At 38.7% G+C, this 12,858-nt stretch overlaps 1 protein-coding gene across 1 annotated transcript in view; it reads left to right on the top strand.

Moving 5' to 3' along the window:
* Positions 1 to 12,858, top strand: part of AACS (acetoacetyl-CoA synthetase) — a 90,044-nt gene that overhangs the window by 25,121 nt on the left and 52,065 nt on the right. The window contains exon 5 of the mRNA XM_027853564.1: positions 866 to 963. Coding sequence (XP_027709365.1) covers positions 866 to 963 — 98 coding nt within the window. The remainder of the gene's footprint in view (positions 1 to 865; positions 964 to 12,858) is intronic.

Raw genomic sequence — 12,858 nt, 5'->3', positions numbered from 1 at the left:
GAGAGAGAGAGAGAGAGAGAGAGAGAGAGAGAGAGAGAGAGAGAGAGTGAGAGTGTGTGTGTGTGTGTAGGGCTGAGGTGGGTTAGGAGATGATTGTGGGTGAGGGCTGTCACTCAGAGTCAGTCAGTTTGTTGGTTGTTTTGGTGAAATTTTTCTTTTCATCCTTATTACCAAGGTTAGTTTTCTGGGAAGGGGAAGGGGGCAGATGGGATATATTTAGAAATGAATGTGATGTAGAAACAAAAGGTATCAATAACTTTTAAAAATAGGTGATTCAACTGGCATTGAAAAACAGCCAAGTTTATCTCCAAGTAACACCATTGTTTTGTTGACTTGTATTCACTCCTGTTCTGATGGTGGAAATAGCATCTGGAATGATATTTGGCCATAGCTCCCCATCTGTGGCCCCTTAGCATGTTTGCCAAGAAATGCAGAGGGTCTTCCTTTTACATACTAAGCAGGTACTCAATAAATAAATGCTTGTTAAATGAATGAAAGAACAAATTCAGTCAGAATTTGCTTTAGTGCCTCTGTGTGCCTCCTCTAGCATTACCTAGTAGTTATTGAGCACCCTCATTAGTGTGGGAAATTCAATACCCTTGATTTGCTTCTGACCTTTGTTTCCTATAGAGTGAGCAATATTTGGGGGTGACGTGTCCACTTTTTAATTCATGGGCCCAGTCACACCTGTGCTTCTGGGGAGGTTACTCTGGATAAGAACAATAAGATTTTTTCACCTCTGGCCTAAGAAGTACCTGAGCCAGGACAGGGAGAGTTTGGGAAAGTAGCCAAGGCATCACTCTCATGCAGCAGAGATTACTTCGGTGTATCCTGTAGTCACATGTCCTGCATTCCTTTGTTTCAGGCTATTTACCAAACAGTGTTTATGCAGTGGAAGCGATGCTGGCTGCAGCAAGCATTGGGGCCATTTGGAGTTCGACATCCCCGGACTTTGGAGTGAATGTAAGCAACTCTCTTAGGCTTTTTTCCTGCGCTGGGAAGACTCCTGCTCAATTTATCCCTGTGCCTGCACTGACATCTTGTGGCCATCGAAAGGGAAATAGTTTTAAGTCGTCGTAATTTGTCTCAAGTTAATGACTTTTTCAGTTCCTTACAAGGAAGGAATCTAAAAATGATGTAGGCAGGGGCTGGGATTCTTTGTGCTCACTCCTGGGTGTAATGGCAGAGTTGTGGCTGGCTTGGTAGTAGAAGGGCCACAGTAGGTTCTTACCTTATTACTGGTTTTAGAATAGCTGGAGAGAACAAGTTAAAAGGATTTTTTTTTCTCTTTTAAAAATATTGTTTATTTTAAACATTATTTTCTTTTTACATTGTGAGTTCCAAATTCTCTCTCTCACTCACTGAAAAGGCAAGCAATATGATATCAAGTATACATGTAAAATCATGCAAAAATATTTCCATATAAACCATATTTTATTTTTGTTTGTTTTTTTTTTTTGGTTAGGAAATGGGTTTAAGTGCCTTATGTCTGAGGATGGATTTGAACTCAGGTCCTCCTGAATCCAGAGCCAGTCCTCTATCCACTGAGCCACCTAGCTGCCCCTATAAGAAAGTGAAAAAATTATACTTCAGTTTTTACTCAAAGTTCATTAGTTCTCTCTCTGAGGTTAGATAGCATTTTTTTTTTTTTTATCATGAGTCCTTTGGTATTGTGTTGGATCATTATATTGATCAGAATAGCCAAGTCTTTCACAGTTGATCATCATACAACATTGCTGTTACTGTGTATAATGATCTCCTGGTTCTTTTCACTTCACTTTGCATCTGTTCATATAGGTCTTGTCATGTTTTTCTGAAACTGTCCCCCTTGTCATTTCCCATAGCACAATAGTACTCCATTACAGTCATATGGTATAACTTGTTTAGCCATTCCCCAATTGATGAGCATCCCCTTGATTTCCAGTTCTTTGGAAAAGAAAAGAGCTTACTATAAATATTTTTGTACATAGAAATCTTTTTCCTTTTTCTTTGATCTCTTTGGGATACAGACCTAGTAGTGGTATTGCTGGGTCCAAGGATATGTACAGTTTTATAGCCCTTTGGGGCCTAGTTCCACATTGTTCTCCAGAATGGTTGACCAATTCACTGCTCCACCAGCAGTTCATTAGTGTGCCTATTTTCCCCTCATTCTCTTCAGCATTTGTCATTTCTGATAGGTGTGAGGTGGTCCCTCAGAGGTGTTTAATTTGCCTTTATCTAATCAGTAATTTAGAGCATTTTTTCATATGACCATAGATAGCTTTGGTTTCTTCTTCTGAAAACTGCATGTTTATATCCTTTGACCATTCAGGAATGGTTCTTATTTTTATAAATTTGACTCAGTTCTATCCTCAATATATATATTTGAGAAATGAGGTCTGTCAGAAAACTTGCTTCATTGTCTATGGTACCTTTTAACAAAATTCTCTAATTATCCCTTTTAATTAGGTCTAGTTTTGCTTTGCTTTGTCTGATATCGTGATTGCTATCCCTCCTTGCCTTTTTTTTTTAGTTGATCTGAAGCATATTCTGCTCCAGCCCTTTATTTTAACTTTGAATGTGTGTTTCTGTTTAAAGTGTATCTCTTGGAAACAGCATATTGTTGGATGGTACCTGCTTCTTTTTTATGGGTGAGCTCATCCTATTCACATTCACAGTTATGATTTCTAACTGTTTTCCCCTCCATCTCATTTTCTTCTGTTTCTTCTTTCTCTTTTTATCCTGTCCCTCCTCAAAAGTCTGTTTTGCTTCTAACCACTGCCTCCCTCAATCCACCCTCTCTTTTATCATGCTCCCCTTTCTCTTATCCCCTTCTATTTCCCTCTAAGTTATATTTCTATATATATATATTATGTTTCTATACGCAACTTACTGTGTGTATATATTCTTCCCTGTTTGAACTAATTCTGATAAGAATGAGGTTCAAGCATTGCCTTCCACTGTCCCATTTTCTCCTCTACTGTAAAAGCTCTTCCTTGCATGCCTTTTTTATGTGAGATAATTTCCCCCATTCTTCCTCTTCCTTCCCCCTTCTCCTACCGCATCCCTTTTTCTCACTCCTTCATTTTGGAGATCATTTCAACATAATTAACACCTATACCCTCTGTCTGTGTAAACTCGTTTCAACTGCCCTAATAATGATAAAGTTTTTAGGAGTTATATGTATCCCATATAGGAATGTAAGCAGCTTAACTTTATTGAGACCTTTATGATTACTCTTTCGTGTTTACCTTTATGCCAAACTGTTAATTCTCTTTTAAAAATTTTCTTGCATCAGTCTCATTTCTTTTCCCAATTTTTCCTCTATCATTTATCTCTTTCTTTAACTTTTTCAGGAATTCTTTTTGGGTTTGTGTCCAATTAGCATTTTCTTTGAGGCTTTGTAGCTATTTTCACATTGTTGTCTTCTTCTTTATGTCTTGGTCTTCTCTGCTACCCTAGTAGCTTTTTATGTTTAGATTCTTTTTTTTTTTGTTGTTGTTTGCTCATTTTTCCAACCTTTTTCTTGACTTTGAACTTTATATTATTGTTCGGCTCTGTTCACCTGGGGTGGGGAGGCACTGTCCTAAGCATCAGGCTTTTTCATGTTGTTTTCATAGCTAGTTTTGGAGATCTGCAAGTTTTTGGTGTTTCCAATGTGGTATGATCCTGAGAAAGGTGTGGTCACTGCTCTCTTGGTCTGCACTGTGGTCTTTACCCAGGAAGGACCCCTGGTCCATGCAGCCACAGGCCCTAATGTTCTCTTTGTCTTGGAACTGCAACCAGGGCTCCTGAACAGTAGAGTTGCCTGCCAAGCAGTGCCCCTGTACACCCAGTGCCAGCAAAGGAATCGGAGATCTCTGTTCTTTTTCTGACCAGTTGTCTGACCCTCTTTCAGTCTGTGGGCTGAGAGCTCCCAAAGCTGCTGTTGCTACTGCCTGTGTACACTTTGGACAGGCTTCTGCCCTGGTGTCACAAACTTCTCTTGCTGACCTAAGTTTTTTTAGGCTAGAAAAATATCTAATCTTGACATTTTGTTGGCTCTGCCACTGCAAAATTTGATTTGAGGATTATTTTGTAATTGTTTGGGAGGGAATGTTGAGAGGCTTTAGCTGGATTGCCTCTAATCTGCCATCTTGGTTTCGCCCTTCAGCATTTCTATTCTTTTAATTTAAGTTGTATCCTTGTGTCACATCAGGCTTGTCTAGTGTACTCTGATCAATGTTTATTAAATAACAGATGGTATTAAAAATCCAAAGTCATGCTATTTTCTTTATTATTTTAATTACTTTAACATTCATTTAAAAATTTTGTGTTCTAAATTCTCTCCCTGCAGCCCCTCCCCCACCCCTTGAAAAGGCAAGCAATATAATATCTATTATACATTTGAAGACATACAAAACATATTTCCATATTAGCCCTGTTGCAGAACAAGAAAAGAAAAAAAGCAAGAAAAATAAAGAACGTGAAAAATATATGCGTTACTCTGCACTTAGAGTTCCATCAGTTCTCTTACATTTTTCAGCACGAGTTCTTTGGAATTGTCATGGATCATTATATTTATCAGAGTACTTAAGTCTTTCACAGTTGATCATCATTACAATATTTCTGTTATTGTATGCAGTGTTCTCCTGGTTCAGTTCACTTTACTTTGCATCAGTTCATAGAAGTCTTCTCAGGTTTTTCTCAAGCCACTCCCCTAATCATGTCTTACAGTATGATAGTATTCCATCACAATCATTACCACAATTTTTTCAGCCATTCCTCAATTGAAGGATATCCCCTCAGTTTCCAGTTCTTTGCCAATACAAAAAGAGATGGCTGTAAATATTTTTATCTATGTAGGTCTTTTTCCTTTTTCTTTAATCTCTTTAGTTGGGTTGTGGGGGGTGGGGGAGGTCGCCCTGCCTTGCCCCGTCAGTACAAAAGTATTCACTTTTGTGTGTGTTATTTTTGCTTAGTTTGTTTCCTATGTAGAATGTAGATTCTTTGAAAGATCCTCTTTCATGTTTGTCTTGTTTTTCCATGTGCCTGGCACATGATAGTCAATTAATAAATATTTGCTACTTGGTTTATTGATTGAGAGGACTCTTGAAGTTTGAGTTACTGTGAATTGTTTTGGTGCCATCAATAATTTTTCACCTAAGTTGGCATGGGAGAAGATTCTGAGATATATTATGTATGTGTGTGTGTGTGTGTGTGTGTGTGTGTGTGTGTACACACATACACATATAATTACACACATATAAAACTTTTTTTTTACATTTTTTTAAATTTTTAAAATTTTTTTATTTTTAGGCATTTGGGGTTAAGTGACTTGCCCAGGGTCACACAGCTAGTAAGTGTCAAGTGTTTAGTCTGAGGCTGGATTTGAACTCAGGTCCTCCTGATTTCATAGCTGCCCCTGTATAAAACTTTTAAAAAATAATCTTTAACATATTTTTCTTAAGTCCTAAAAAAACTCTTTATAAAGAAGATAGTATTTGAGATTGGGTGTGATAGAACATTTCCCCAGCTTAGACTTGATTATTTGGTTTGATATTTTTTTCTCCTTTTAAAAATTTTCATTTTCAGTTCCAAATTCTCTCCCTTCCTCCACCTCCACTGTCATCCATTGAGAAGGCAAGAAATATGATAACCTAGTATACATGTGCAGTCATGTTGACTTCATTTCATTTAGTTTGATATTAAAAACAATAAAGTTCATTTAAGTGGTTTTTGCCAGAACCCAGTTCTGTGTTGGTATTTATGGCATATGGTGTGCTGTGCCAAAAAACACTGAGAGAGGAAATTTAGGGAAAAATTTGGTGTTACATTTGGCTTCTTATAGACTTAACCTTAATTTTTTTCAGAGTTTATTTTTTTCAGTAAGCAAAAATCTGCTTTCTTTCCCCTCTTTTGCCCACCAATTTTAGGAAGAAAGAAAAACAAAACTCTTATTACAGACATGTATAGTGAAGCAAAACAAATTTCTGCATTGGTCGTATTCCAAAGAATATGTGTCTCATTCTGCACTCTGAGTCCTTCATTTCTCTCTTAGGAGGTGGGTAGCATGTTTCATAATTACTCCTCTGGAATTACAGTGGATCATTATGCTAATCAGAGTCCCTAATTCTTTCAGAATTGTCTGCCTTTACCATATTGTTGTCATTATACAAATTATTCTCTTGGTTCATTTCACTCTGTATCAGTTCATACAACTTTTCCTAGGTTTCTTTTGAAACCATCCCCTTCATAATTTCTTATAGCACAGTATTATTCCACTGCATTGATATACCATAACTTATTCAGCCATTCCCCAATTTATGGGCATCCCCTGAAATTCTCATTTTTTGCCACCTCAAAAAGAGTTAGAAATATTTTTGTGTATCTTTAGGGTTTCTTTTGTTTAGCACCATCCCCCTCCCATAATCTATCTTCCCTCTACTTTCCCTTTCTCCTCTTTCCTTCCTATTTCCCTGTTGAGTAAAATGTATTTCTGTACCTGTTTGTGTGTGTGTGTGTGTGTGTGTGTGTGTGTGTGTGTGTGTGTGTTCTTCCCTAATTTGGCTAATTCAGAGGAGAATGAGTTCCAAATATCAACTGTTCCCCCTCAACCCTCCTCCTTGTTTATATAGATAGCTACTTGTGCTGCCTATGTGAGAAAAATTTCTCTAACTCTCTTTTCCACCAGGATACCCCTCCCCTCCACCCAATATATTCCTTTTTCCTCTTTCTTCTCCTTCTTCTCTGAAGATCATCGAGACATAACAGAAGCGTTCCCAGGCCTTGTCTAGTTGGATTCCTCTATCACTCCTGATGATGTTAGGGTTCACAGGGGACATATCATATTTCTATATTAAAATGCAAACAGTTTATACTTGTTTAGTCCTTTATCACTGTTCATTCCTATTTACTTTTTTGTGTTTCTCTTCACTCTTATTTTGAATTTCAGAGTTTCTACATAGCTCTGGTCTTTTCATGGGAAATGCTGATGAAATGAGAGAGAAAGTTCTCCATTTCATTAAAGGTTTATTGTTTCCCCTGTAGGATTATACACAGTTTTGCTGGGTAAGTCATTTTTGGCTGGAAGCTTATATCCTTTGTCCTCTGGAATATCATATTCCGTGCTTTTCGCTGCTTTATAGTGGTGGCTGCTAAATCATGCGTGATCTTGACGATGACGCTGGTATTTTAATTTTTTTCTTTCTGGCTGTTTGAGGTATTTTTTCTTTACTCTTGGAGCTTGGGACCTTGACTGTAATATTTCTATAAGTTTTCATGTGAGGATTTCTTTTAGGAGGTTTCTTTTTCTACTTTCTGATTCTAAGAAATCTGGGCTGTTTTCTTTTAAGATTTCTTGAAATATGATGTGTAGGCTTTTCTTTTGGTCATGGCATTCAGATAGTGTAATGATTCTTAATTTTTTTCTCCTGAAATCTTTTTTTCCAGGTCAGTTTTCTTTTTTTTAGGCAGTTGGGGTTAAGTAACCTGCCCAGGGTCACACAGCTAGTAATTGTCAAGTATTTGGTCTGAGGCCGGATTTGAACTCAGGTCCTCCTGACTTCAGGGCCGGTGCTCTACCCACTGTGCCACCTAGCTGCCCCCTAGGTCAATTATTTTTGATAGATGTGAGATGTCTTACATTTTTTTTAGTCTTTTGACTTCATTTTAATATTTTTAGTTGTCTTATGGAGTGGAGTCATTGGCTTCAATTTGGCCCATTCTAATTTTCAGGGCTTGCTTGGGCAAGGTTTTGTACCTCTTGTGCCATGCTGTTAACCTTTCTAGTTCTTTCTTTCATAGTTCTCATTTCTTTCCAGTTTTTCCTTCTAGGGCTCTAGTTTCATTCATAAAAAACATTTTAAAACTTTTTTTAATCTCTTGATTCAGATCTTCAAGAATGCTAGTTGAATTTGTGCCCAAGCTATGTTTTCCTGTGAGGCTTTCCTCGTGGCTGATTCGGAGTCATTCTCTTCTTCTGGGTTGTATTTTTAGCATCTGTCATCATAAAAGGTCTTTATGGTGGGATTTTTTTTTTTTTGTTTGCTCATTCTTCCAGTCTCCTTCCTGTCTTTAGACTTGATGTTAGGGCCGGGTTTGTGCACTTCCTGAATGAAGGTCTGGATTGGTCCTTTTGCTGCTTTCTTGGCAGAGAGGAAGGAAGGGAATAGGGGTTTATATACTTCATACTATGTGCCAGGTACTATGTTAAGTACTTTTATTAATATCCCATTTGATCCTGACAACAACCCTGGGAGATAGATGCTATTATTATCTTCATTTTGTGGTTGAGGAAACTGAGGCAAATACAGTTGAGTGACTTTCCCAGGGTCACACAGCTAGTAAGTATCTGAGGCTGAATTTGAACTCAGGTCATCTTGACTTTCTGGGCATCTAGGTGGTGCTGTGGATAGAGTACTGGACCTGGAATCAGGAAGACCTGATTTCAGATCCAGCCTCAGATACTTAATAGCTGTGTGACCCTGGGAAAGTCACTGCGCTCTATTTGCCTCAGTTTTCTCATCTGTAAAATGAGTTGGAGAAGGAAATAGCAAACCACTTTAGTGTCTTTGCCAAGAAAACTTCAAAGGGGGTCACAAAGAGTCAGACACAACTGGAACAACTGAACGACAATGAACTTTCTGACTCCAGTGCTCCATTCACCATGCCACCTACCTGCCTCTAACACCTTGGGGTATTAGAGTGTCAAGATTTCGGCTACAGCTCAGGTTGGGACCTACAAGCTTTCAGTACTCCCAAGGTGGTCTGATCCAGGGCAAAGTCTGATTGCTGCCCCTGGTGTGAACTCTGCAAATTCCCAGCAAGCGTGTGAACAATAGTAGATGCTGCTTGATTGTCACTGTCAGCCAGCTAGGAAACTCTGCTGGATCAGAGGGACAGAACTGCAGGCTCCCCTTTGGTTTGGGATTGCTGTCCTGGTTATGCCTCTGCAGGCTTCACACTGGGCTAGAAGCTGGAACTGAAACTCAGGTACTTTCAGCCTAGGACCTACAGCAGCTCCTTACGTCGGAATGTCACCCCTTGACTGGGATTCCCTTCTGTGGTCTGCCTGGATCTGTGACCTGGACCTGAGGAGTGAGTGATAGAGCTGTCGGTTGGCACCTGTCCTTGGTGCAGAACCCTGATGAGTCTGAGGTTGTTCCAGGATAGGCCTGGGACACTGTTTTTCCCTGTGCGCTGGAGTGCTCACAGGGAGCAGGCTCCTGGTCAGGCCCCACCCCTAGTGTCTGCAGACCTTTCTACCTATCTGCCAGTGTCAGCCTGGGTTGTAGAAATGACTCGCTGCAACTTTTTCTTGGCTTTTCCCATTGGGATTCAGTCTGGTACATTTTCTAGATGTGTCTAGAAGGAGGGTTTTTTTTTAGGGGGGTGGTGGTGGTGCTTCGCTATACTGCTTCCTGTGACTCCACCATCTTGACTCTGCCCTGGACTTTTGTTTAATTTGAACAAGAGCTTTGGAGAGCATAGGTTGCATCTCTTATTGTACTAAGTGGCAATGTATTACCTTTTCCATCCTCTACTGATTTCTGTTCTGTGTGACTTTGGATGGCTCCCTCCATTCAGTCGTTGAATATTTCCCTTTGTAAAGTCATGAGTGACAATGACCCCTGGAATTCATAGTATTTTATTCAGTTATGAAGGGAGAGCCTCTTTTTTTTCCCCATTTCTTAATTTTATTATTTTTATTTAGTATTTTTTCCCTCAGTTACATATAAAAACAATTTTTAACATTCATTTTTAAAACTTTTGAGTTCCAAAATCTCTCCCTTCCTCCCTCCCCGCAATTCAATAGCAATTTGATATTTCCGCAACCAATCTGATATAGGTATACATATGTAGTCTTGAAAAACACATTCATAAGAGTCATGTTGTGAAAGAAAACTTAGACAAAAAAACTCAAGAAAAATAAAGTAAAAAACATGCTTCAATCTGTATTCAGACACTATCACTTCTTTCTCTGGGGATGGATAGAATTTTTCATCGTAAGTCCTTCAGAGTTGTCTTGGATCATTGTATTGCTGAGAAAAGCTAAGTCATTCACAACTGATCATGTTCCAATATTGCTGTTACTTTGTACATGGTACATTTCACTTTGCATCAGCCCATGCAAGTCTTTCCAGATTTTTCTGAGAGCATCCTGCTCGTCATTTCTTATAGTACAATAGTATTCCATCATAATCACAAATCACAGCTTGTTCAGCCATTCCCTAATTGATGGCATCTCCTCAATTTCTAATTTTTTGTTCCCAGAAAAAAACTGTTATAAATATTTTTGTACACATAGGTCCTTTTTCCTTTTTTTTTTTTTCCTTCAAATCTCCTTTGGGATACAGACCTAGTAATGGTATTGCTAGGTCAAAGGGTATGCATGGTTTTATAGCCCTTTAGATGTAGTTCCAAAATTGCTCTACAGAATGGTTGAATCAGTTCACAACTCCACCAACAGTGCATTAATATCTCATTTTTCCCATATCCCTTCCAACATTTGTCATTTACCTTTTCTGCCCTGTTAGCCAATCTAATAGGTATGAGGTAGTACCTCACAATTGTTTTAGTTTGCATTTCTCCAATCAGTAGTAAGTGAGAGTATTTTTTCACATGGCTATAGATAGCTTTGATTACTTCATCTGCAAATTGATCATATTTTTTGATCATTTATCAATTGAGGAATGGCTCTTATTTTTATAAATTTGACTCAGTTCTGTATGTGTTTGAGAAATAAGGCTTTTATCAGAGAAACTTGCTTCAGAAATTTTTTTCATAGTTACTATTGCTAACTGTATTTCCCTCCACCCTATTCCCCCCCCCGTTTATTCTATTCCCTCTCTCTCCTTTCACCCTGTCCCTCCTCAGAAGAGTTTTGCTTCTGACTACCCCCTCCATCCATCTGCTCTCCCTTCTGTCACACACCCCCTCCCCCCTTTCTCTTATCCCTTTCCCCTCCTACTTTCCTGTAGGGTAAGATAGATTTCTATACTCAATTTTGTGTTTATGTTATTCCTTTTTTTTAGCCAATTCTGATGAGAGTAAGGTTTACTCACTCCCCCTCACCTCCCCACTTCCTCTCCACTGTAAAAGCTGTTTCTTGCCACTTTTATGTGAGATAATTTACCCCATTTTACCTCTCCATTTCTCTTTCTCCCACTACATTCATATCTCACCACTTAATTTTATTTTTTAGATATCATCCCTTCATATTCAACTCATACCTGTGCCCTCTGTCTATATATACTCCTTCTAACTGCCCTAATAATGAGAAAAGCCTTATGAATTACAAATATCATCTTCTTATGTAGGAATATAAACATTTTAACCTTATTAAGGCCCTTATGATTTCCCTTTCCTTGTTTACCTTTTTATGTTTCTCTTGAGTCTTGTATTTGAAAGTCAGATTTTCTACTCACCTCTGGTCTTTCATCAGAAATGTTTGAAAGTCCTTTATCTCATGAATGTCCATTTTTTTTCCCCTGAATGCTAAGACACAGTTTTGCTGGATAGGTGATTCTTGGTTGTAATCCTAATTCCTTTGCCTTCTGGAACATCATATTCCAAGCCCTTTGATCCTTTAATGTAGAAGCTGCTAAATCTTGTGTTATCCTGTCCACCATACTTAAATTGTTTTTTTTTTTCCTGGCTGCTTGCAGTGTTTTTTTCCATGACTTGGCAGCTGTGGAATTTGGCTGTAATATTCCTGGGAGTTTTCATTTTGGGATCTCTTTCAGGAGGTAATTGGTGGATTCTTTCACTTTCTATTTTACCCTCTGGTTCTAGAATATCAGGGCAGTTTTCCTTGATAATCTCTTGAAAGATGATATCTAGGTTCTTTTTTTTGCTTTCAGGTAGTCCAATAATTTTTAAATTATTCCTCCTAGATCTATTTTCCAGGTCAGTTGTTTTTCCAATGAGATATTTCTCATTGTCTTCTATTTTTTCATTCTTTTGGCTTTGTTTTATTGTTTCTTGATTTCTCATGAAGTCATTAGCTTCCATTTGCTCCATTCTAATTTTTAAGGAATTATTTCTTCAGTGAGCTTTTGGACCTTTTTTTTTTTCATTTGGCAATTCTGCTTTTTAAGGCATTCTTCTCCTCATTGACTTTTTGGACCTCTTTTATCATTTGGTTTAGTCTCTTTTTTAAGGTGTTATTTTCTTCAGTGTTTTTTTCTGTGTCTCCTTTAGCAAGCTGTTGATTTGTTTTTCACGATTTTCTTGCATCACTCTTATTTCTCTTCCCAATTTTTCCTCTACCTCTCTTACTTGCTTTTCAAAATCCTTTTTGAGCTCTTCCATGGCCTGAGACCTATTCATATTTCTTGAAGGCTTTGGATGTAGGAGCTTTGACTTTGTTGTCTTCTTCTGAGTTTGTGTTTTGATCTACCTTGTCACCATGGTAACTCTCTATAGTCAGAGTCTTTTTCCATCGTTTGCTCATTCTCCTAGCCTATTAGTTGACTTTTAACTCTTTGTTAAAGTAGGGCTCTGCTTTCAGGGTGGAGGGTGCACTGTCCCAAGCTTTAGGGGTCTTGTGCAGCTGTTTTCAGGGATACTTCTTGGGACCTGTAAGTCTTCAGTTCTTCCAAGGTGGTATGGTCTAAGGAGAGGTGTTCAGTACTCTCCTGGCCTGTGCTGTGGTCTGGAGTGACCACCAGCACTCTTTTCTGCCCTGGAACTGAGAGGATGGTCCCCCCTCCACTGCTGCCGCAAACTCTGCTGTGCCAGTGTTCCTCCTTGTCCCAGGACCTCCACCCAGGACTGGGACCCAGATCCAAGTAGGGGCAAAGCAACAGAGTCCTGCCTCAGTGCTAGCAACGAGACCCCTGTAATCTTCGTCTAACCTGTTGTCTGAGCCCCTTACTGTCTGTGGGCTGAGAGCTC

Source organism: Vombatus ursinus, unplaced genomic scaffold (genome assembly GCF_900497805.2).
Source record: "Vombatus ursinus unplaced genomic scaffold, bare-nosed wombat genome assembly UNPS02009994.1, whole genome shotgun sequence".
NCBI lineage: Eukaryota > Metazoa > Chordata > Mammalia > Diprotodontia > Vombatidae > Vombatus > Vombatus ursinus.
Note: the sequence above shows the minus strand (reverse complement) of the source record. Positions and strands in the feature narration are given on the sequence as shown.